The sequence below is a fragment of the Ambystoma mexicanum genome, chromosome 4p (assembly GCF_040938575.1).
Source record: "Ambystoma mexicanum isolate Mex_15411 chromosome 4p, UKY_AmexF1_1, whole genome shotgun sequence".
NCBI classification, from domain to species: Eukaryota; Metazoa; Chordata; class Amphibia; order Caudata; family Ambystomatidae; genus Ambystoma; species Ambystoma mexicanum.
The window spans coordinates 1,250,494,739-1,250,521,015 of NC_090927.1; the positions used below are offsets into that span (position 1 = coordinate 1,250,494,739).

Here is a 26,277-nt window from a genome sequence, read left to right on the forward strand (position 1 = left end):
TTTCGCGACAAAGACTTGCCCACTGCCGGGAGACTCTCCGGAGCAGTCCAAGCCGCCGCCACCCTTCTCTGCAGAGCCATATGAAACGGCAGCGCCGGGTCAGTGGGGGGACCGAGATCAAGGATGTCCGTGAGATCATCCTGACAAACTCCCCTGGGGGAGCCGACCATCCCAAGTACTCAGTGACCCGAGACATAAGGCGCTGGTATGAAGAATCGGCATGAGTGCCAGGCTCCGGCCTACAAAACTCCACCTCCGGAGAGGTGTCCAGTCCACTGGCATCATGCAGTGACTGTCTCAGGTCATCAAACTGGCTATGGCCCGAGAGAAGCTCATCTGGTACAGTAAACCGGAACCAAGCCTTCATCAGAGCCTTCATCACCCTCTGAAATGTACTCCAGGCGGTGAGAGGAAGACACCTGGGGACCAAAGCTATGCCTGACCTTAGCCAGAGCCTTTCTAGGGTCCAACTCCGTGCCACGGGGCCCCTCCGACACCACCGCCTCAAAAGGCGTCGAGGGCGCCGAACGAGTCGGCGTCGAGCGAATCGGCGTCAACGTCAGCTGCAGCGCCGCCAGCATCGACGGCGTCGACACAGGCCTCGAAGCGTGTCTCTCGACGACCTAGGCGCCGACAGCATCAACGACCCCCTCGGAGGCGGAGCCTCGAGAGAAATAGTCGATCACCTCGGCGCCACATGCGTCAACGTCTTCCTCAAAGACGGCACAGGATCACGCGGTCTCGAGCGCGTCGAGGACCGGGACCTGGAACGGGCATGGCGAGAACGGCTACCCTTGTCCGAGCGGGACCGTTCCCGCGAGCCGTGCCGATCACCCGAGCCCGAAGGCGTACAAGAGGTGTCTCTCGACCGGTGCCGACTGACCCCACTCGGAGGCGCGGACGGACCGGTGCCCTGCGATTCAAGAATCGCTAACATCTGCTTCCCGAAGGAAGCCCATTCCTCCTGTGTCACTTGCATGGTGGGATAAGCGACCCGCCGACGGGCGTAGTCCTCGGAAGAGGACGGGGAAGGCGACCGATGCCGGCGCTTCCAGGAATGCCTCGAAGAGGCGGAGGAGTGGCGAGACCGACTCCTGGAAGGAGACTCACTGGACTTCCGACGATGACGCGGAGAGTCGCCTCTCGAGTCTTCTGTCGAAAGCCCCGTAGACCTCAACTTCCGGGGCTTAGACACCCGACCTACCGACAGCTTCTTCTTGCGCTCCCGCAAGGCCTTGGCCGTGAGCGACTGGCAGTCGACAGTCGTCCGTATCGTGGGCCTCCCCGAGGCACCAGAGGTAGGCGTTGTGCGAGTCCGTGACCGACATCTTGGACCCACAGTCCCCGCATTTCTTGAAGCCCGGACGCGGGGTTGAAGACGAAGTAGACATCGACACGAACAGGTTTTCACAAAAACCGAACAGGTTCAACGAACCGAGAAGAATACAGCAAACTCCAAAGAGTCGAGGCGTACGGAGATTCACGAAGCGAACACGTTCGCGGAAAAAAACGGAACTGAGGCTACGGGCATCGTGCGTCCTACTTATCACATCGGGTGACGTCAGCCGTCAGAGGTCGTCCTCGGGGACGCCACATCGACGTCATCGACGCAGAACGCAGATGCTGAAGATTTTCCGAAGCAGCACAGCTGTAGACATTACTTGTCATAGATATGGAATACGTCTGAGGACCCAATCACCTCGAAGTGTGCTATATAGCTTTAAGCAAGCCTCCCGTCCTCACCTGCAGAGATTTAAATGTGAAATGTGTTGACAGACGGCAATCCTTTAACAGCAGCACCCACTGACACCACTCCATTGGATACAAGGAGTCAAATGTGGATGCAAGACATGAGTCACAGAAATTGCTACATGCTTAATGGACAGACTGTTGTAGATATCCCAGGAAAAAAACCTGGAGAAGGAAAACCAGTGCTTCAACAATAGACTACGCTTTGAGTTCTAGAAATGTTCTACATAGCATCGAACGGCTTGACATTTCTCCACAAGAAAGCAGTGATCATGATTCCCTGATACTTAACTGGAGGATCCAAGGTACACAGGCAGCAATCCATCTGCTTGGGAAAACTACAACAAATCAAGGGAGAAATCACTTCAAAATCACCCAAAGATATATTCTGTCAATTACTGCGCAATATTTAGAACTTCTTGATGTGCAAAAGTCTGGCCTGTGCTACGCCCTTCTTTTTTTCAATCTATGAGGCAGTAAAAAACGGGCTTCAAACGTCCTTACTTAAAACCTAAGCATCATTATAGTTCAGCTATTGTTGAACAGCAAACAATTTCCCATCTGACCTCAAACAATTAAAGAAAAGTCCTAAGGCCACAGACAGACGCAATCAAAAAAAGGATACAGTGATACAGCAACTGGCTAATTGGTTTCAAAATGTTGCCCAATCAAGAACAGGTTGAGATAACAATGAAAGCGATCTGTGATCCAAACTCAAGAGATACCTGGTATCTCATCAATCAGATAACCGTCAATCAGCAGGGAGGCTTGAGTAGTGGGGTCTCAGAACAGCTCTGGGTTCACCACTATTGCAAGGTTTTCGGTCAGACATCTGGCACCATCATAAGACCACTAAAAGCAGCTGGCAAATCCTGGAGTTTCAGCATCAATAAAAGACATCAGAAACACAATCATGAAACTGAAGAAGGCGCATGCGGCAGGTCCTGACGGCCATGCTAAAAGCAGCACCTGAAAACTGGTCTGTATTTATTTCGGCATTATTCAATCATATTATTGCCATTGGTGACTGAGAAACCTGAAGGTGTCTCAGCCGCTAGTCCCCGGGGATCTGTCATCCAGGTGGCCAGGACAAGGCCATCGCTTTTGGATCCAGCTCGTGGGCGTGGACCAGTGCAGGAGGATCACCTGGATGAGGGGTCCTCGGGGAGTGGAAGTGGGACACCGGAGGGTGAGAGGCTGTATCGCCTTCCTTGTAACACCTTTACCCCATCCTACCAGCTAGAATACCTAGGAACTCTTCCCCCCCAACCCGAACATTGTTTAACTGACAGCACACTGAGTGAAAACGAACTACACCCGAGCCGTATACCGGAAATGTCCCAACACAAGGGTCAGGCAGAGTTAGTAGCAGTTCCGAGATGACCGTTTAAAGCGAGGAGAAAGGTGGCGAGACCAGAGAGGGCTGCAAGGAGGGAACTACCCTTGACCTTTTCTGAGAAGAACCATGACTTTCAAGAGGCCTTGAGGAAAAGAAACCGGGAATTACAGCTGAAGAACGGTGCAGTGTGTGTCAAAGATACACAGGGCCCTCCCGCATTGATAGTAAAGGCGGGGTGAAGTAATTGCCGTCGTGGTACTATCCTTGGCTACAACAAAGCAGCCAGTGAATTCAGCACAGCCGGTGAGTCGGAGAGACTGATATACCGGACTATGTTGCGATTAAGGTTGACTACGCCAACATTGTAGGAGGGAAGATGACTCATATGTGATTGAACTTTATGAAACCAAAATAGGTACCATATACAGAGTGGTCCGGCCCCATGTGGGTACTCATTCGAAGGTCTTTGTTTGGTATCCAACGGAGCATGTGAGAATTATAACATCAAAGTGGTCCTTTAATGGATTAAGTCAAACCCTGTGCACATTTGAAAGACTTCAATAGCTAATACGAGATGCAATTGGTTTGAGCCCGACTGAGGAGGATCCGGGGTGAACCGCGAGTCAGCCGAGAATAGATATATGAATGGTAATTGGTCCGAACCGGCTAAGGGAGACCAACTGTGTAAAAGGGATCCGAGCCCGGCTGAGGGAGGTTCAGGGTGAACCGTGAGTCAAGCGAGAAGGAATTGTGGAAGAAAAAAGGGATCTGAACCCGGCTGACAGGGATCCAGGGTGAAGCGTGAATCGCCCTACTTGAATACTTGGAAAGGAACTTTGTTCGTTTAATTCATCAGGTCCTCTGAAACAAGAGAATTTTGATAACTTGAGAAACTTGGGCGTAGAAGGTCTTGATGTTTGTAATGGAACTGTGTCCTTGTGCCGAAGAAGCCCAAGAGTGTGCTATGTTTGAGTGAACCACCTTGTTCAGTGCTGAAAATGTGGGGAAACTGAGGCCAACGGCCTAAACATCCTGACTTATTTTGTTAACACTTCTTTCTTTTTCATGAACATTACCCCACACTATTTGTAACTTAGCGGTAAGGAATGGCAATATTTTTTTAGTATATGCCCTTTTTATTTTGACGAGCCTCCCCTAGGACTGCATTATTATTTGATGGTCATAGCTTGCTCCCATCTTAGATTTAGGTTTAGATAGGCGTTTATGACACCCTTGATAAAGTTCAATAAACACCATTAAACTGTGGTCACTTGTGTCTGTCTTACTTTGATACCATGCCGTCCTTACACGACCTACCTCCCTCTTGGACTACAGCCATTGTTGTCTCCATATTTAAAAAAGGAGATAAGAGCGGGCCTGGCAAACTACAGGCCAATAGCGCTGATAGATGTGATTGGTACACTCTTCGCGTCAAACCTTCAAAAACTGCCCACAAGGTGGGCCAACAAGGCAAACCTCATGGACCTGAGACAAACAGGGTTAACAAAGGGTGTTGGCACCAAACTCAACCTTTTTCTCTTAAATGTACAAAAAATACAAACCATCAAAACTAAATCTAATCTTTAACTAGCATACATTGACTTCCAACAAGCCTTTGACTGTGTCAGCCGATCAAAGTTATGGGCTAAACTACGTGCTTGGGGATGTCCAACTGACCTGCTGCAAGCAGTAGAGGCTTTCCACACCAACACTGCCATATGGATTAGACTCAACGATCAAGGAGAACTCCCAAGAGAGATCAAGACAGAGGGGTCAAATGGGGATGTCAGGTAGCGTCAACACTCTTTAATCTGTATTTGGCAGACCTACCAATAGCTCTAAAGGTGGCAAAAGCGTTTCCACCAAAGATCAATGGCCTTCGATCATTTATGCTGACGATCTAGTCCTGCTCGACCAGATGCAAATTGGGTTCCAACGCAAATTGAACACGCTGCAACAATACATGCTTAAAAGTGAGCTGGTGATTAATATTAAGAAATCCAAAATGATAACCTTCGGCCATCATAGCGGGAAAAAAGGAGTAACTTTCAAGTGGAGAGTAGGCTGCGAACAACTTGAACAGGTGGAGTCGCTCCGATATCTAGGCATTATATATAATAATATGATTGGAGAAATTACCTGGCTGCCAGAACTATAATCAATAACCAAAATGTTAGCAACATAGGGGGCAATTTTACATGCCAGATACGGAAAATATACCATGGCTCCGTTAATTACATTCTATAAACAGAAAGTAGTTCCCACTTTAACATACGGAGGAGAAGCTGGCTTAAATCTTTCATGGAAAATATGGAATATTCTTGAGGGGAATTTCTGGAAAACAATTCTAAAACTGCCAAGGAGTCTACCGGTAGTCGCCATTCGAGCTGAATTGGGGCTTCAATAATTACAATCAGTCCTTTTATGGAAAGCACTATCCCTAAAAATAAAAAATAGCCCTGGCAGATGCTGGAATCCACTAGAGAATATTAAAACCTTAGCTAAATGGAACTTATCCCTGGCACCTAAAGAAGTGGCACGATGAATATGTGGCTCACCTGCAACATCTGGATATGTCACTAGAGACCTTGATAAGAAGTAACCCATGTGCAGTAAAACGTAAACTCTGAACACAAGACTGTATTGAAACTCAACAGCAGAGAGCGCAGTACAAATCGCGGTTAGATTTGTCATTCGAAACTTGTGCACTAAATTCAACATTGAAATATCTGATGAAATTCGCCAGTCAATCTCATTGAAATCAGTTTTTGAGTTTAAGGTTAAACCTATATGCCACAAAGAACGACTCCACGTTCGAAAACAACGGGTTTGCCCTGATAACTGTTGCTTCTGTAAACAGCTGGAAAGCATTGAATCAAACATCTTATGACCTCTTGTCTGGCAATAATTTCAGAGAGAACAACTTACATGAAAGCACATGTCAGTGATGTGAATACCTTATCATTAGATGAATGGTGGAGCTTATTTTTGTTAGGAGGGAATCCAGCACGAGTATGTGCAGGTGTTTAGACAAGATATTGGACAATAATTATACGGTGACAAATACATAAGAAAATTAATTAGATATTCCGTAGACTTAACAGGCTACAAACGAAAGATGAAACGCAAACATGAAGTCCAATTGTGAACTGATGATCTTAAATTTACGTTTATGTGTAAAACGTTTTGTAGTAAACTTAAAATCACAATAAAAAATAAAACAAAATTGGTGTTCTTCCTACTTATCTGAATTAGCCTTCATAGCATCTTGGAAAGGTTCCTTATCTTAACTGTCATCACTTTCAGTCTGTTTTCCTTGTTGCTCTGTTTTGAGCCTACTTGTGTCTAATTTGCATACTGTTCCCGTTTCAAGCACATTGTTTATGCCGATGTATTTATTGTTTAGTTATATAGTGCTTGTACACAAGTGAATTGCTTCAAAGCACTTCAAGGTGGGATGGGAACAAAGGAATACAGTAATCATTCTTAGGCCTTGAAGATTCCGAATGATCTAAACAGAAAAACTAGCATACTAGGCCAGACATTTCTCCTAATGCAAGTGCATGAAGGGGTACAGTTGAGACCAAGCTCAGGAGGGTAGGGGGATAATAGGGGGGGGGGGGATACAGGTGGGGGGTATTGGGGGGCAGGAGAGACGAACAAACTGGTCCTAGTACATTTACGGCGAGGCATACATACTGACGGAGGTGCAAAGACGAGGGGGACAGAGGGGTGGGGGCGTGAGGGAGGGGAATCAAGAGTCCGGCCAGCAGGGCCCTGGGTTAAGTGCAGAGAGGTTGCCCTGTCAATCTGGAAAAATGAATACCCTTCATTTGAATGATAGCCGTAACTTGATGGCCGTGGGCCAACCGTCTTATGCACCGAATTATAGAAATATAAACTGCGATGCTTGACCAATAAGCGGCCATTTTAAAATGTAGCAAGAATCACCATTTTGCTTGTTAACCATTGCTCATTGCTTTCTGTCTAAAACTGCTTTGCAGCTTGCAATTCTGTGAATTCTGCTTAGTCTGCTCAACTGTTAACATTGTCTGAATATGAAAGGACAAGGTCGCGGGACTGAAGAGTTCGTTGAAACTCCTCATGAGTAGCCCAGAGAGGAATGTCCACACTCCCTCTCTGTAGCCTTGGGAGAGAGCTGCAGGGCATTTAATCACTTCACAGCTGCCAGCCAGTCTCGTACGATGGTAGAATATGTTAGAATAAAAACAGCTAAAGGCTTGAATTATGCTCTTCCTACGGCCCCCCCTTGCAAAGCCCTTTAGAACGTGTCGGCTCCCAGGACACGAATAGTACTTCATCGATAGCAAGGCTTGGAATGTGGCTCTTCCCCAGTGTGCAGCTTGCTTCCAAGAACAGAACCACCGTGTTCTGTTCAACAACTAAAAGATGCCTCCGCACTTTCTAATTGCACATTGTTACTAGAATAGACATCGAAAGTGTCATAATCGCCATACTCGTCGGATATGTCCATCGTCATCCCGAGTTCAAAGGAACTTAATAAAGAGGGGTGTTAAACATGACATTGCTGATTGTATGATATGCATTTTGTATATATGTAACTGATGTACGTAATTCGCTCTCTTGCGTCCCTCGAGGCCTAGTAAACTCACGTCGCGTGAGATCAGAATTGGCCAATTGATACTATTTTTGCTTGCAATAAACCCTAGCATTGGGAATTTGAACCTCGTGTCTGGAGCATCTTTTTGTGTATGGTTATTGCCTTGTTTCCATAGCACGAGGGACCCCTAGGGGCCCCTTTCAGCCCCTCTCAAGGAGCGTAAGCTGAAAGTGCAGTAATGTTGAACAAAGTGCAGCGGCCAAGAGGCAAGTGAAAAAGACTGTCAGGGTAGCCTGGGACCTGAAGGCTCTGAAGGTGGACCAGGCAACCAGTCAGCCAAAACTGACCAGAGTTAGGGAGGAGGAGGGAGGAGAGAAAAGAAAGGAGGTTAGCAGGGGAGAGAGAAGGAGTAGGAGAAAAAGAAAGTCTTGAGGAATTTCCGGAACTTAAGGTTCAAGACGGAGAGGGTCAGGGAGACTGTTCCAGAGGAAAGCATCTGCAGAGGATAAGGATCTACCTCCCAATCTCCATTTGTGAAAGCGGCTCACCCGCAGAGTTGGAGGACGACGAGCAGAGGACTCTAGAGGGAGAGGAAGAGTATTTAGGAAGAGGGCATTGTAGATAGTGCGAGCCCCAGCCCCAGAAAGCCTTGTGGATTATGCAGAGGGTCTTGAATTTGATCCTTGCAGCCATAGGGAGCCAGTGGATGGATTTCAGCGCCTGAGAGATGCGGTCCCAGGGCTTGAGGTCAAGGTTTACTCTAGCGGTTCTGTTCTGGACGAGTTGTAGAGAATGGAGAGTAGAAGTAGGAAGGTTGAGAAAGAGGCTGTTGCAATAGTCCAGCCTAGAGAGAACCAGGGCGAAGAGGTGCATTTGGTAGTTGAACTTTTCTGAGATGTCTGAGATGTGATAAGAGAAGGAGAGAGTGGAGTCAAAGTTGACCAAGATGTTTTTTTTCCATTTAATTTTTATTGAAACTTTTCAGAGTAAAGGATCAAGCCGAGAACAATAAAACAGAAAATGCGATAACCACTTCAAGTCAAGACCCCCCTCCCCCGCCCTCTCCCACCCCCGCTCAGGAATCAACCAAGTTAAACATATTTATGGAGTCACAGAGTTCACAAACAAAGGGACCAATGCATCACACGATCTCAGACCAAGATGTTTTGCTTCATTGGTAGGTGAGGGCGCAGAGCCAAGGGAGGCAGGCTAGTGCGAAAGTAGGAAAGCGGCTGCAGGGGTTCCAATGAGGACGATCTCGGTCTTACTGGCATTCAGGCATAGATTGTCAAAAGCACACCAAGCCTGAATTGCAGACAGACAGTCAGGGATGAGCAAGGAGAAAGGAGGAGGAGGAGCCTGAACGAGAGCTGCGTGTCATCCGCATTACACTGAAAGTTAGAGGTAAAGGTAAAGACCATGTGGGCTAAGGGGGGCCATGTAGATATTGAAAAACCAGAGGAAAAAAACCCTGGTGGACACCACAAGCAGAGAGAGTAGTAGAGGAGAGAAAGCGCCCGAGTTCCACCTGGGAGGGCCAGTCAGAGAGAAAGGCGGCGAGCCACGCCAAGGTCTGATCTGTGATGCACAGGGTATCACGGAGACAGGTGATCAGGATGTTGTGGTTTACCTTATAGAAAGCAGAAGAGAGGTTGAGAAGTATGAGGACAGACGGAGAGCGTGTCAAGATTTGAGAGCAGGTTTTCATGGTGTGTTCAGAAGAGCAGTTTCCGTGCCTCTGGATGCTCTAAAACCAGACTGATGGTCATGGAGACAACCAACAGATTCAGTATGGCGGTTAAGTTGAGTGATAGCCAGCTTCTCCAGGAGTTTTCCCAGGAAAGGGGTAAGGAGATCGGCCGGAATGGACGTGTCAGCAGAGGTTTTTTTTTTTTTTAGAGTAGAGGGTGCACAAGCGTGCTTGAGAGGAGAGGGGAAAACTCCAGTGGCGAAAGAGGTTTCAGAGGTCGGCCAATGCTGGAGTGAGAGTGTCAATATTGTCCTTGATGGTTTTGAAGGGGCAGGGGTCTACCTGTTTGGAGGAGGCTTTCATAGACCAGACTTGTCTAGAGACCTCATCAGGTGTGGCAGGGGAAAGGGAGGAGAGAGGGGCGGTGTGGGGTGGCCGAGGAGGGCCAAGAAATGTTGGTGTAGGGGGGAATGGGTAGAAGCGAGAGAGGACAGGATGTCCTGTTTTTTGGTGGTGAAGTGTGCGGCCAGGGCTGAGCAAAGGGCCTGAGTAGGAGGATGCGGCTGCGGTAGGGTTGGCCATTTCCTGCCAGACTTTGAAGAGTTTGGCCGTGTTAGACGCTGCAGAAATGCAGGCTTGAATGTAGACTCTTTTCTTGGAGCGGATGCAGAGTCTATATTGCATTTGAAGAAGGCGGCAGGCCAGTTTGTCAGAGGGTACACCAGAAGATCCCCATTTCCATTCTGCTGCTCTGCACTTGCGTTTAAGGGCAGCCAGATCGGAGTTGTACCAAGATTTACACTTTTTGGTAGGCTTCAGTCGGACCCTCATTACTGGGGCAAGAATGTCAAGAGTGTTGGATATGGAATGATGAAAGCTGGAGAGGGCTGTATCAGGGTGGGAGTCAGCCGCAAGAATGGAAGGAAGAGAGTAGGTGGAGGCAAAAGAAAGGGAGTAAACATAGGTTTTGGAAAGGTCCTGAAGAGTCAGAGTCGAGATGGATGTTAAGATCCCCAGAAGGAGCAGTTGGGAGGAGGAGAGGAGAGAAGAGGCCAGGTCAGCCCATTCTGAGAGGTAGAGGGACTGGTCTGGTGGCCGATAGGTGGTCAGAGTAAGAGGGGCGATACCCAGATTTTCATTTCTGTCTTTGACAGATTACCTAGCCCAAAAGCTATCTTCTTGCTTACTGCCTACTACTTATTTTCTTTGCCTTAATCCAAATAAATCCCTAAAATGGTATTTTTTCAGCTACAGCTGTTAAGACGGATTTCTGAACTCTGTCCTGGTGGCGCAGAAGTTCAGAAGGCCAACCTAATTACTTGGAACAGGGTAACCTCTGGACGAGCCAGACCAATCAAGGTAGCGATCGCGGCGGTCAAGACTAGGTCTCAAGAGGGGTGAGGGTGACTGAAAGCCCGCAATGAGCACACAAAGCAAGATCACTTACAAACTACTCCAAACAGTTGTTATATCAAAAATATATACACATTTATTTTAAGGCCTTTAAAACAATGACCGTAGCGAGAAAATCACAGTATCACAATATTCAGCCAACACATACCATATCAACACAATATATATACAAATACGACAGTCGCAAGCGTTATATGCACGAAATGTGTAGTCCACCTGCAAGGGAAGGAAAACAGGCAGTGCGATACAATGCTTTAGACTCAGTTCGCCTTCAGAGGCACCTAACTAGATGGAAGTCCGAGCCCTGCGAAGAGTGGAGCCTTGTGCTCAAAAGTACCTGCACACGCTGGTGCCAACGGGCAAAAGGAGAGTCTCTTCTAGGGAAATCAGGCAGTTCAGTTCAGTGCTTACAGAAGAAGAACAAGTTCCGCGACTCAAGCGCAGCCTCCACAGTGGGCAGAAGCAGAGCGCGAGTACGGCAAAAGGGTGCTGTTTTACACAGCGGGGAAAAGCAATGGGCTCCTGCAGGAGGGCGACCAGATCCTAGCTAAACTACTCACCGGTCCCCGATGCAAGCAGGCCCAGGCTTCTATGCGTCAGTTTCAGCAGCTGGCAGGTTCAGAAGAGCAGGGAACGCCTCGTCGTCGTGTTGAGTAAAAAGACGTCCCAATCGAAGAAACCGGCACAGTTTTGTCACCACAACAGGGCAACGGAGCGGCCGTGTGTATCTGAGCCAAATGTACACTACTCACTTCCGACCTGGGAACGCCAAGTGTACGAAGCGTGTGAGAGTGACAAGGACTCTAAATACAACACAACCTGGCGGCGGTTACAGAGCAAGACTCCCGTGTAAGCTGGTCAGTCAACTGGATGGCCCAGAGACGCTTCCGAAGGCTTACTGGCAGGAGATGATGAAGATGCCGAGAATAGCTGTTCCCGCTATTCCAAGGGACGAAGCACCAGTACAGGCCTTCTGGTTCGATCAAAGGTGAAAAGGGTTTCACAAGGCGACAGCAGTGCAGAGCAGAAGTCCTTCAGCGGGTCACCAGCGATTCCTCGGTCCAGCCTCTTGTTTGCAGGATACTTGGCTCCTGTATTCCTTTGTTCGTGAGAACTCAGGAGATCGACATGGTAGTGGTGTTTCCAGCCCCCTCTTATCCACGGTTCCCTTCGCGCCAAAACGGAGGGGACCCAATGGGAGATCCGCTCATTAACACTCACACCATACGTGGACCAATCACGGACCACGGTGGTCCCAGGCATTCACACCACCCTAGACTCTCTGGCACCCAGGATGTGTATTGGGACCAGACATCCCAGCCCACATCCTGGAGGCACACACAAGACATGTAGAAGCCCGCGAAAGCATCCGTGTTTCGCGGGAAAGTACATGCCCAAATAAGGAAAGCCCCGGGTCGGCTTGACCTGGGGAAGGTGAAGGGAGCAAGACGGTCAGCGGACAGGACAAAGGAGCCTCGTGGTCTGGCCATTTTGGGAGCCAGGCCACCATTTTGGGTTAAGCGCAGAAAACGTGCTTAGAACGCCAAAAGGAGCTCAAAATATAAAGAAAACGATCGCTGCCACCATTCCCGTCCCTGAATCACTTGCACCGATCAAATACAATCCTAAACGAGTATCTAGGGCCTGTAGAAGGCTAGAGACCCAAGAGAGCTGTAACTTAGCTTACAGTGCCCTCTTGTGTCATGTTGCACTAAAGCCGCAACATGATAAAAGAAACTACGGGAAACAGCGTTCCCCGGTACTGACTGTCTTAAGGGCATGTCAGTTTCCCCATAAGAAAGGAGCGAAAGCCCAGAGGAGTGCGGCAGAAGGCTGCACTTCTCTGGCAAAGTCAAGAACAAGGTGAAAAACAACAGCAAAAAGTTTAGGGGTTGCCACATGGAAGGAAAATTACCTACAATTACGAAATCTTTCCTAACAGCTAATCAGCAAAGGTCCACTACTGTCCAACGCAGCAAAAGGGACTGACTGTTGGGTATGGTGTGCGGGGGAACCAATGAAGGGCACTGACCATGCGCGTTCCCACATGTGGAAAGATCAAACAAATGAAATACCCTGCTGTTCGGAAATAGGCTCCGGTCGCGTCCCGGTTCCCCAAGACATCCTATATGCATAGAGGAAAGGAAATGGCAAGAGAATGCAGAGACAAACTGGGTTCCTTGCGCTGCGCAGGCAATCTGCCAGGGTTCCTGTCCGCATAACATGTTAATAATGGCAGAAAGGTTGGCATCCCTAGAGAATATGCCTGTGCTTTTGCAGGAGAGAAGAGTCGGGAGATGCCATAGGGGTTCCATGTAATGGCTGCCAACATTTTCATAGTATGCCATTACTGAATCAAGCACGACTGATCTAGTTTCATATTGTGCATGGACCAGAGGACAAAGAAACTTGGGCATTACAAGGAATCTTGCGACATCTGCCCCATGTAAATAATGTTCAGAATCTGGCAAGAGTGTATCCTGGACACGAAAGCCAAAGTGTCCACAACCACTCTGCAATCTCCACACAATCATTAAAATAAGACCATAACTATATAAAAAATAAATATCACAACACGCTTACCAACATGGTCTTTCCATTTCCAGGTGGGCCAAAAAGCAATAAACCTCGTGCTGGAGCTCGAAGCCCTGTGAACAACTGCAAATAAAACAGCGCTTTACCAAATTGGCAGAATTACAGCTACATCAGTAGGAGTGTCTTGTTAATTACTTACATTTCAAAGTTTTTGTTTAAAGAACCAGATGAGCAACACATCCATATGCAATCCTACAGTAAGACAATAATCGTAACATTAATGCATCACAAAGCCAACTACTCATTTTCGAAGTGTGAATTGAACCACCTTGTTGGCGCTTAAAGCGAATGCTGATCAAACATGAATCTTACATCAGCAGCAGGGGTTCATTCAAAAATGGCAGTGATCAGTTGTCCATTAGTCAGGCACAAAGAGGTATGCAGAACAGGCTGCTTAGTGATCAGAGTGTCAGAAACTGCAATGTATAGTGGTCAAGCAGTCCTCTACTGTGCAGAACCCAGCAGGCAATCCATCTGCAGTCAGAACCGATGCAAATTCCCACTGTGCATTGTGTACACATTCAAAGCAACAAGGCAAACTAGAGGTATAGGATGGAAAATGTGATGCTTTAATATTGATGTTAGTTAATATATCATAATTTTCTAAGGATGTTTGTGTCAAACCGTTCCCAATTCAATTTGTTTGACCAACATGAGAACTAACTGTCAGAGCAACTCCTTGTGCATAATTTGTCTGTGCTTCCCATTTATACAACACCTTTATTTCAGGCGCATGGTTGTAGCCAGGAGTTACATTGCTATAGTCCTCTCCCTCGATCCCTTTCGGCAAATCCTAATACATGGTGATGTTGTGGTCCGAGCAGGGGGGGCGGGGACAATCCTTGCATAAATAATCAACTGCCTATCCTTCACTTCTAGTAAAATGTAATCAATTTGTTAATAACCTCTAAACAGATTTCAGTAAAAGGTGTACGGCTGAAAAGCTGTCAAAGTAGCACTTAACTGGGTTGGCTATTGAGAATGAATTGTGGTCTGGACAGAGGAAGCTGCTAAAAGCCGAAATATAGGTCCTGTAAGGCTCTACCAGAAGGCTGGAGGACTCAAATTCAGAAATTAAGGATAGCACATCATCCAAGGAACCCAAAAGGGGGATTCTTATTGTTTCTTATGATAGAATCTGATCCCCTTGCCCTTGTACTGAGAGCGGGTGGAATCTTTCCCTGCTTTCTAGATGAGGCGCAAATTGTCAGAAGTTAATCCAAGAAGACACGAGGAGCGCTGCTCAGGAACAAAACGGCTAAGCTCAACGATTGAGAGGTGTAGAATCTGGCCAACCATCTGTGGCAGAAGGTTGGCCAGTCTGGTAGCCACACAGAGTGGGACTTGGACTTTTTCACAAGGTCGTAAAACCCAAATAAGGCTGTTCACCAAGGAGCAGCAAAGAGCATTCTTTGACCTCTTAAATATCAGAAGCCTTCTGTGAATTTGTGCGAGATGGGGAAATGCAAATGCCTTCATGCCCTCCCTTGATGGATGTTGTAGAGCACCCCAGGGAATCTGGACCGTTGCCTTCACCGCAAGGCATACAGAGGATATTTCTTGTTTAGATGTATGTTAAATTGGTCGATGTGTGGGAAGCCACAAAGACAGAAAAAAAAAAATCAATAATCACTTCCCTGTTCAAACACCACTCGTGATTTGCTGATGCAGATGAGGGAGTCTGCTTCGCTGTAGACCATGCCTGGGAGGGGAACTGCCTAGGGAAGATTACCTGGTTTAGTCCCCACTCCCACATCTCCACTGCCAGCAGAATTAAGGGTTCTGATCTCATGCCCCTCGTTTGTTTATATAAAACATTTCAGTCAAATAGTTCAGCTAATTTGAAATATCGTGTTTCTGATATTGGGTTAAGGTTCATTGAGGGCTAAGGAGACTGCACTCAATTGTGAGAGGTTGCTATGGCCCTTGCGATCCTGCTGGGCCATAAATTGAAGATCTTGAGGTGGCCCCGGGGATGGTTGAGAAAGGAGTAATGTCTTGAAATTGGAACCTGAGGGAGCGGATCTGAAAGTTGCATGAATGAGGCCATGAGGCCAAGTAACCTTTGGAACCACGTAATAATGTAGGGTTAGTTTTAGAAAGCGCAGCCTTCCGCCTGTAAGGTATCTTGCGCTGTTGAGAATGGACCAAAATAGACCAATTAACAAGCAGCTATGTCAAAGAGACAAACCTACATTGTTCAGTACACAGCATGGGTACATTTTCAAAGCTTTCCCCGAGTGCATTTCAGTTATTTGTCTGATTTGGGAAGCAAGATTGTTCCAAAATGTAGTGCCATTTTGCCTAAAAGTCACTCCTCCTATGCTTGTTTTGCAATACTTTGGAACTAGAAAGCGTGAGTCTTGAGGGCGCAAGTATCTTAATAGGAGGTAAAGCTGCAGTCTGTCTGCCCAGGGGCTTTTGTGGTGGGCATGTACTATTTTATGGATGACACACATACTTTAAATACAGTTCTTTGATTAAGGGGTGGCCAATGAAGTACACATAGTTCAGGGTATATATGGTAACATTTTTTACACTAGAAGTCTTGCATCTGCATTTTGCACCCATTGCACCCCAGTGGTCTGCCCTTATGGTGTTCCAAGCTCCAATATGAAGGGACAGCCATCCTCACACCAGAGTGCTGTGGGGCTCGACGAGAGACACCTGGTGGCCTTATCTGAGGGTCCAGAGGTGGAGCTGGCTCCAAAGAAGAAGCGAGGAAAAGAATATTCCTGAATGTTGCTTTTTTCTAAGCAAGCTTAAGGATCTGTTAGCCTTTTTGACCAGTCTGTCCTGAAAACCCCTAAATCCTGCAAAAGAACCTTACATGGGAGGCCATAGAATAGGATTGTGGCAGCCTCTACTGAGGAGGATAGCTGGAGGTAAAGGGGATCTGCTCAGAAGCCAAGAATGTGTAGTGAATGTCAATCCTATTCGCATACGGAATTAATGGTTTATTGAAAATGTTTCTAACCTCAGCAGACAAAACCATCTATAGCCATACCTGTGATCAGTCGCTTCAATGGATGGAGTACCCGCTAAAATGCCTATTTCTGCTTGAGGTGCCATGGGTTGTGCAATCTGAAAGAGCCCCGTTAAATCGGAAAGCCCATTGTGGAAGGCCTCGGAAGGAGAGGGTACTTCCTCTTCCCCATCATCAAGTGGTTTCGGTGGGCGAGGGGGATTTCCCAGCCATCAGGGAAGAAGGGTCCTCTGCATCATCCCCTCGAGTGGGGGTGGTGATGGCACAGGTTCAAGTCATGGTGGGGTAGGGATTGGATCTCCAAAAGGAGGATCTTCTGGAGGTGCTGGGGGAGCTCAGGGCAGAGGACGTTGTGGAGGCTATGTGGAGCTCTTTGAAGCTTAGAAATAAGTTCCTGTATCAGTTCCTTAAAGTAAGTTTTCATTGGAGCTGAATGCATGAGCATTTGAAAAAGTGCCAAAAATGAGTCTCCTGATGTTTGGTTTGATCGCGAGTGCTGCAGAGAAATGGCCTGGTGGGAGTGTGAAGGCCGGGAACACTACTCCATTGATACTGGTTGTGAAGAGGGTCTGACCATCCAGGGGTCCACATAAGGAGGCATCTTTGTGGGAGGCAAGAAGGTAGGCGACAAGGATATCCTTACAGGAGTCAGCCATACTACCCTAGAAGCAAAAGGGTCTCGACCCAGCTAATCACTTAGAGTCTACTGGGGCTTCACAAGATACTAACACAAGACATAGACGCAGTGCGCAAAATATCCACCTATTTTGTGTCACAATCGCCCAGCATTTTGTGAATCTGAAAAACAAAACCAGCAGTGTTATAATGGGCCCAGTTGGCAACAAGGCCTTCTGAGCGGTTGTCGTTCACCCTCTTTTCAGCATAAGCCTTCTTTCTACCAGGACCCTCTGAAGCACACCTGGAACTCTGTGTAGCCCCAGTTGGGGCCTTAGCCCCTAAAAACAGCCAAATCTGCTGTGCTGGTTGACTTTTTAGCTTTTGCCAGGAAAGCATTGTCAGCCCAGTGACAATAATTAGCCCATGCACAGGAAAACCTGGGGCTTACCCCAGTAGATTTAGCCCTTGGTTTTGGTATTGGAGATATTGGAGGTTCCGTTGTCAAATTTAGTCCCTGAATGGGGAGCCTCGGACTATCCGGTGCCGTGCTTAAGCCCCTTTCTTTGGAACCTCAGGCTTGCCATAAAATACTAACGGGAGACTCTGTGCCCGAGATAATCCCAAAGGGGTACCTCAGGGACGGTTCTGGTGTTGCTAATACTGCAAAAGTTCCTTCTGGGACCAGCAACTCCCTTGAAGAGCTCACCAGGCTGGGGTGCTCTGAAAAGGGAATCAGTTACCTGCCTTTTCTTCTCTTTGTCAAAGTCCTGGAATTGTTTTGAACAAGCCTGAAGACTTCCTCCCACCGTTGCAGTCTACAAACGAGGGGAATGACCGAAAGGGAGTACCAACATAAACAGGAATCCCAGCGATGATCTGGGCACAAACGCCCTAGGCACAAAAAATATGCGCCGGTCCTGTCCTTGTAAAATGGAATGTTCCACAAATATGGAGGAAAGGGGAGCGGGATGTAGGAGTAATATTCTGTGTCTTTTTGGAAGCCTTAATCAGGTGCATCTTGAGACTTTTTGTGAAGTAAATTAGGTTTGTGTTCCATTTTTAGCTGCACATCACCTCAAAGAAAACCACAGGTAGAAGTGCATCTATAACCTTTGTCATGTATTTACCAAGGTCCAATAAACCTAACAATAGTAAGGAAGTACTGGTCTCATTAGAAGAATTTGAGGGGAGTAGATTCAGAGTACAATTAGTATACAAATGTCTTGTTCAGAGGTACATAAAAGGAATACTGGCTTCTCAACCTCTGAATAAAATAGGTCGAACAAGGATCTTGTAAAATATGAGAGAGATTTGGCAGAGTCCTGAACGGCCTTCAAATAATCAGACAGAGTTGGAGTTGGTACTGGGGCCCCCAGTGGTACCCTATGAACTTGCCAGGAGGGAAAGGCCATTTCAAACCTCTGGTGATTTCCCGCCAAGAGTTATAAAAAAATGGTGCTCCTAGAGTTTATTTCCTTAACAGGGCGTGATGAGTACCAATTTTCTTTTTAACTTTGCTTCCATTCTCCATCACGGTCTTAAAATTGAATACAAACATACAAAGGCAATCATTTCAGAGTAAAACCGGTCCTATATGAACCTTGCACATACTACTGAAAACAAAGACTGCCAAAACAATGCAATACGTTAATGCCACAAACCTTAATATAACCTATTTTTGCGTGCATGTACTTGCTTTGTGATGCCAATAAAATCACCTAATAAAAGTGTAAAATAAAAATTGCTTACCTCTGGCCTAAGGGATGGAAGAATAACAATTTCTTGCAGTGCCTGCTTTGCCAGCTCTTGACCAGCTATATCACTGAATTTGACAGACGGCCCACTACAATAAATTATAAATATTAGACTTCCAATCTTTTCATGTGCAGACAAACTTCAATTTTCTTTTAATGACAGTGCAGACAAGTAAACATTTTAGATATTATTTTCATTGCCGTTTAAGATGAGGGTCTGCAACCTTTTTGTTGTTTACTATTTTTACACCTAATTTGGACCGAACTACATTCATTAGCATTAGACAAGCAAACAGTAAAGTACAACTTCAAGCATGTTTCTCTCACTTTAAAAAACGCAAAGTCTTCAAAAACGGTCTTCTATTTAATTGACTTCCATATTAAATACAATAGACCATTCTTCTACCTACTGTACTGGGGCTTAATAAGGAACAAGTTACTTACCTGTAACTGTTGTTCTCCAGCATGGGTCTGGCATGGATTCACATGCTCATGAATATTCCCCGTCGTCAGGCTGGGAATCCTCGGTAAAGAAAAATCAGTATCAGTTTCGTTTCTGATCTGTCTTTCGTAGTAGTACCCAATCACTGATCTCTGCGTCATACTGACCACAGCCAATGACTGCCCTCTACCTAAGCCCCGCCTCTGGCAGCCATCTTCAGATTTGGTAGCACGTGAAGTGGCAGTATGACCAAGCGAAGAGCCGCAGAGGGGTAGGCGTGAGGTTTCGCATGTGAATCCATGCCAGACCCATGCTGGAGAACAACAGTTACAGGTAAGTAACTTGTTCCTTCTCCAGCATGGGGTCTGGCATGGATTCACATGCTCATGAATAAAGAATACATAGCAGTACACACATGCACAACCACGGGAGGTGGCAAAGGCTCAACATTAAGCATTACATCAAACTCAACATTAAGCAATTCTTACCTCCTCACCCGGCTCACCTTAGGCGAACAGATTGCGCAGCACTGCTTGGCCGACCCTGGACTCCTCCCTGGAATCCCGATCGACGCAGTAGAACTTCGTGAAGGTGTGCGTCGACCTCCACGTAGCAGCCCTGCAGATGTCCAGCAAGGGCACACCAGATAGGAACGCTGTGGTAGCTGCCATCGCTCTGGTGGAATGGGCTCTCGGACGGCCAGGCAGCGGTCGGTTTGCCAACCGATGACAGTACATGATACAGCCGGAGAGCCATCTGGAAATGGAGGCCTTTGAGAGAGCCTTCCCCTGATTGACAGGTCCAAAGTTCACAAAAAGTTGTGACTTCTTCCGAAAACACTTTGTGCGGTCCACGTAAAACTTCAGCGCTCTAGCCACATCCAGCGAGTGCAAAGTCCTTTCGGCCGGCGACGAAGGCGACGGGAAGAAAACAGGCAACACCAAGGGTTCGTTGAGGTGGAAGTCCGACGGCACCTTGGGCATGAAGGAGGGGTGCGTCCTGAACACCACCCTTGTGCCGTGAAAAGTCAAGTACGGGGGCTTGCAGGAAAGGGCCTGGATCTCTCCCACTCTTCGTGCGGAGGTGATGGCCACAAGAAACGCTGTTTTCCACGACAAGAACTTCAACGGAGCCGAGTGCAGAGGCTCGAACAGAGGTCCCATGAGCTTGGTCAGCACCACGTTGAGCTCCCACGCCGGGGCCGGAGCCTTCACCGGCGGGAACGATCTGAACAGTCCCTTCATGAATTCTTTCACCAGACGATGAGACCACAAAGACGTCCGCCCCGTGGTTCTGGTGTATCGGGAGATCGCAGCAAGATGAATCTTGATGGACGCGTGCGCCAGTCCAGCCTTGGCCAGCGTCAGAAGGTACGGCAGTACCTGGGGAGCCGTAATCCGTAGAGGGTTAATCTTCTGTGCATGGCACCAGACAGAGAACCTCTTCCATTTGTGTCCAAAGCATTTAAGAGTTGAGGACGCCCTGGCCTTTGCAAGAACCGCTCTGCAGTCGGCCGGTATGTCGTATCCTCCAAACTCTAACGCTGAAGGAGCCAGGCCTGCAAGTTCAGCGACTTCGGGTCGTGATGGAGGATGGCGCCTCCTTCCCTGGAGAGAAGATCTGCGTCCACTGGCAGCTTGATTGACGGGGACGCTGACAAGTCCAGAAGGTCCGGGAACCATATCTGCCTCGGCCACGCAGGTGCGACGAGGATCATCCTGCACCGTGACCTCTTGAGCTGGTTGATGAGCCGGATCAGTAATGGCAATGGAGGGAACGCGTATAGAAACAGGCCCTCCCAGGGGAACGAGAAAGCATCGCCCATGCTCCTCGGCTGGGGAAACCTGCTGGCGAACCTCCGGCACTTGGAGTTTGTCGCCGTCGCGAACAGATTGATCTGGGGTGTGCCCCACCGTCGGAAGAGGCGGTCCACTAGATCCTGTCGTAGTTCCCACTCGTGGCACAAGCGCAGCTCTCTGCTGAGCGAGTCAGCGATGGTGTTTTTTATCCCTGCCAGATGAAACGGCACCAGAAACATCCCTTGGGCGACGGCCCAATGCCACAGATCCTGCGCCTCCTTGGACAGAGCTGGGGATCTGGAACCGCCCTGCTTCCTGATGTAGAACATGGTGGTGGTGTTGTCGGTGAAGATCCTCACCACCTTGCCCTTGAGGGACGGAAGAAAGGACCTGAGGGCCCAAAACACTGCACAGAGCTCCAGGACGTTGATATGGAGGGACTTCTCCGTCGGAAGCCAAAGGCCTCTCGCGTGCAGATTTTCGGTGTGCGCTCCCCACCCTTCCAGGGAGGCATCAGTGGCCACTGTCTCCTGGTGGCCGGGGGTCTGGATGTCCATGCCCGCCGTCAGATGCACGCGGGTGCCCCACCACCGGATCGCTCGTCGGAAACTCTCGTCGAGTGTGATCCTCTCCTCGAAGCTGCCCGTCGTCTGGATCCAACGCGCGTCCAGGAACTCCTGCAACGGGCACATCCGGAGCCTGCACAGGCAGATGAGATAAATGCAAGAAGACATCATTCCGAGGAGGGACTTGATGGACCTCACCCTGGCCGCGTCCGCAGCCAGCATCCGCTGAACCTTGCCCAAGATGGCCCTCGTCCTTTCCTCCGACGGAGAGGCCAGAAGCGACACTGTCGAGCTTCGCTCCCAGAAACAGTGCGTCTTGCGCGGGCACCAGGTGGGACTTGGCATAGTTTATGGAGAATCCCAGGTCCGTGAGTAGTTGGACGGTCCTTGCCGTGTGCTCCACGGCGAGCTCCTTCGTCTTTGCTCGGATGAGCCAGTCGTCCAGGTAGGGGTAGACGTGGATCCCGTCTCGGCGCAGCTGCGCCGCCACCGGTGCGAGGCACTTGGTGAACACCTTGGGTGCCGACCTCAATCCGAAGGGAAGGGCTTTGAACTGGTAGTGACGCCCTTGGACCACGAACCTGAGAAACTTTCGGTGTCCCTTTAGGATGGGGATATGGAAGTAGGCATCCTCCAAATCCAACGACGACAGGAAATCGCCCTCCTCCAGTTGACCCAGGCCGTGTTGGAGGGTGACCATCCGGAACTTCTGTGCCTTGATGAATTTGTTCAGTCGTCGTAGGTCCAGGATGGGACGCCATTCTCCCGTCTTCTTCTTCTTCACGAGGAAGTATCTTGAGTAAACTCTGGAGCCCCGAAGCCTCTTTGGGACGAGCTCGATGGCGCCCTTCTTGAGCATCGCCTTTACCTCCAAGAGAAGTTGAGGGATGTGATGTTCTTTCCTGGCCACAGGGGGGGGGGCGCGCGGGCACCTCTTTAGAAACTCGAGCGCGTGACCCTGGGCTAGGGCGTCCAGCACCCAACGGTCGGTGGAGATGGACTCCCACACGCTGACGAAGCTCGCCAGCCGGCCTCCCACCGGGGTGCTTCGGTGGGGGCCCGACCCCACAGCCGGTTCAGTCCTGCTTCGACGAGGCTTTGCTGCCTTGTCCTCCTTGGCGACGACGGCGGGACTTGCCTCGACCCCTGTAAGCTTCCTGTGACGACGAACGGGCCGCTTGACGGTAGGTGGAAAATCCGCCGCTGGAACCTTTGGAGGCACCCGGTTTGCCTCTGCCGCTCCGAAAGGGCGGCCGCCGTTGCTGGAGAACCCCAAGAGCTCGGGCCGTCTCCGTGTCCGCCTTGATGGCTTGAAGGGAATCGTCCACTGTTTTCCCAAACAGGTTGTTTCCGTCGAACGGCATGTCCAAGACTCTGGTCTGCACGTCCCGACGGAAGTCAGTAGCCTTGAGCCATCCACACCGCCTAAGGCACACGCCGTTGCCCAACTGGCGAAATCCAGTGTCAGCGATGTCCGTCGCAATCGTAATGGCGTGGTCCGACGCCACCTCGACTTCCTGCAAGATCTCTAGGGCTTCCGCCCTCTTGTCGTCTGGTAGGAAGTCCAGCAGGGGGGCCAGTTTGTACCACAACTCCCTGTCGTAGCGGGCTACGATAGCCAAGGCATTGGTCGCCTTAATCGTCGTCGCTGCCGACGAGATGCCTCTGCGTCCCATCGTGTCTAATTTCTTTCCCTCGCCGTCCGGCGGGGAGGTCGACGTAGAGGCCACACCCCCCGCCTCTTCCTGGCCGCCGCGCAGCCGACCGAGTATGGGGTCGGCTGTGCCCGAAGGCACAAGGGGGCCGCGTCCGGGACCCGGTACTTCTTCTCGTACCGATCCCTTCTAGCCGGCGTCGTAGATGGGTTCTTGAGGAGGGCGAAGCCCTCATCCCAAATATCATCTAGTAGAGGTACAGCGAGGACCGTCTTCCTCTTGGTCTCGCACCGTTGATAAAGGAAACCTTCCTTCTTCTTCTCTTCCGGGCAGAGCTGGAAAAGCTCGGATGCCCTGGCGATCATGGAGTGAAATGATCCAATCTCGTCGGGTGGGGAAGCCCGGGTGGGAGGTGACGACGGGAGATCCTCGTCGTAAACCTCGTCGTCTGTACCCGTCGCGGCCGTGTCAGTCCCCGTATCATCCTCACGTGTCGTGGACGGGGAGGAGGGCTGAACAGGGCGCGATGGCTGAAAAGGAGGTGAATCCTTCTTCTCTTAGGGGGAGGGCTCCCAGAAGGGCCTGGCTCTGGGTCCCCCGTCGGGAGCGGTTCCTCCGTTGGTGGTAACGGCAGTCTCGTCCTCATCTCCGAGCATAAGGACTGTATAGCCAACAAAATGGCCGCCGAGTTGTCTTGCGGCACTGGTTGAGGGGAGTCCGACGGGCAGTCAGGAGCCCCGTCGGCACCCTCGACGTTCTCATCGTCTCCTACGTCGGGGTCCCTCCCGACGGGCTGGTCTTCTTCCACGGGGGTCCTGTCGATGGGCATGAAAGAGGACTCCCTCCGCGGTGGCAGGGAGACTCTGGGCCCCGAGGTCACCACCACTGGTGTAGCCTCCACAGGCTGAGCCAGGGCCGCCGCGACTGTCTCGATAGAGGCCTTGGCCGGGTGGATTAAGGCTTTCACCACCTTAGGTGCGCTCACCGCCTTCTCCTTGGGGTGAGGGTCACCGCCTAGCTCCCCTTCTGATGGGGCCCTCGAGCTTGACCGGGGTCTCTCCAGGAGCTTCGCCGGGTGCTCGGCCTTCCTCTTACCCGAGCCAGAGCGTTGGCTCGTGGTTGATGGCGCCGGGGAGGATGCGCCCTGCCTGGCGCCCGTAGAGTCCGACCGTTCGGCGCTCCCGGTGCCAGCGGACTCGCGGTGCTTGGCCTTCTGTTGGACCCCCGTCACCGGGGCGCCCTCAAAGGTCTTAGAAGACCGCTCGGACTTCTTCTTCTCGCCCGACGGGCTCTTTCCTTCCAGCCAGTTGGCGAGACGTTGATGGCGGTCCTTCATGGTCCGCTCCGACATATTGCCGCAAAACGCACAGTCCTTCTCCACGTGCGTCTTGTCCTCATGTAGGCAGTAAAGGCAAAGGGAGTGTTCGTCCTCCTTAAAGACATTCTGAAGCTGGCATCCAGGGCAGACCCTGAACAGCTTTCCGGGCGTCGAGCTTCCCTTCTCCTGGGCCATGTCCGAGATGGGCCTGAGAAACTTCTGGAGTCCTCCAAAAGCGTGACTCGACGAAATCTTCACCCTTGAGGGGCGTAGACGAATCCAACACGGGTCCCTGTTAATCGGATGAAGAAACGGTGGCGCTTGAGGCTCTTTTGACCGAAAAAAGAGAAATTTTTCTGAGAAAAAACATGAAAAAAAGCACTAACGCTCGAGAGCAATAGCACGAGGATCCCAACACTTGAACGTGCGGTAAAACTCTGAAGATGGCTGCCAGAGGCGGGGCTTAGGTAGAGGGCAGTCATTGGCTGTGGTCAGTATGACGCAGAGATCAGTGATTGGTTACTACTACGAAAGACGGATCAGAAACGAAACTGATACTGATTTTTCTTTACCGAGGATTCCCAGCCTGACGACGGGGAATATTCATGAGCATGTGAATCCATGCCAGACCCCATGCTGGAGAAATTCAGCATAATTCACAGACAATCTATTTTGTAGGACTACTTTAATCGACTGATCCCAGTGCAACTGAAAAGATTAGCAAAATAGAACAAACTGGAGTCTCATTTCACTTTCAAGTGATGGAGCGGCTGGAGCAACATTAACACAGAAGGTGCAAGGAGCAGAATGGAAAAATAATGGCAATAGACCGTGGGATGTGTGGTAGATGAGCGACGTGGGGGCAACTAAGGTGGTTGCTAAATGACCAAACTGCAATGCCCCGCCATACAACTCTCCTGAAATAACCCAGAATTCACAAAGTTACTGAAATAAGTGACTTTACTGGTCATGAATTGGGGAGCAAAGTCTGGGAAGGAAACTGCAAAGGCTAAACAAGATTCACCACAGCAGCTGGACATAGATATTCATGTCTTGGTAGGATAGCTCAGGGGTAACGCACTCTTCTTTGAAGCAAGACGAGGTGGAGCAAAACAGGTTCGATCCTCGGGTCCACGCTTAGAAACCTCTGGGTATTAAGCATGTTATAAATAACCCATTACAATTACAATTCATGGCTAACTATAGACGGTTCCCATAAAACACTGAGCAGGAAATGGATCTCGGTAGATAGCCCGCTCAACTGGCCAATTCCGAGGAATATTATGAAATAATAGTTTCAGGGGCTATTTTAAGGGGTTGAGTGTAAGAGGGTGAGAGCGAGGGAGAGAAAAATGAAGGAACAAGTGGGTGAAAGAGCAAGTGAGAAGAGAGCTCTGTAATTACAAGATATATGCAAGTTTGTAATAAAATAAAATGATAGCTAGTTACAATATTCTGAATGTAGTCACATGCAGTTTAAACATGGTGAAGTCCAGAAGCACCCTTTCCTTTAAGTGACACAAGATGTGTGTGCCTTTACTACAGTAGTTAACGGCTACAGATCAGCACAACACAAACAGATTTGATAACCACAGCAGATACAAAAAGACCTACATAGGGTTGCTTACAATGTACATAGAGTACCATATGTTAGGAAAGTAGAGCAAAAGCAAAATGGTTAAATTGATTCATTGTGCAGGGGGATTTCAGAGATTGGGGGCAAGTACCCCATAAGTCCAGGCTAACTTAGGTTAAGGCTGTGGTGGTATTG

General features: G+C 49.2%; 1 protein-coding gene across 2 annotated transcripts in view; it reads right to left on the reverse strand.

Moving 5' to 3' along the window:
* SPAST (spastin) overlaps nucleotides 1-26,277 on the reverse strand; it is a 615,111-nt gene that overhangs the window by 352,165 nt on the left and 236,669 nt on the right. For both annotated transcript variants that reach the window (XM_069606914.1, XM_069606916.1), the window contains 2 exons: nucleotides 18,722-18,815; nucleotides 13,357-13,431 (listed from right to left, as the gene is read on the reverse strand). In XM_069606914.1, coding sequence (XP_069463015.1) covers nucleotides 13,357-13,431; nucleotides 18,722-18,815 — 169 coding nt within the window. The remainder of the gene's footprint in view (nucleotides 1-13,356; nucleotides 13,432-18,721; nucleotides 18,816-26,277) is intronic.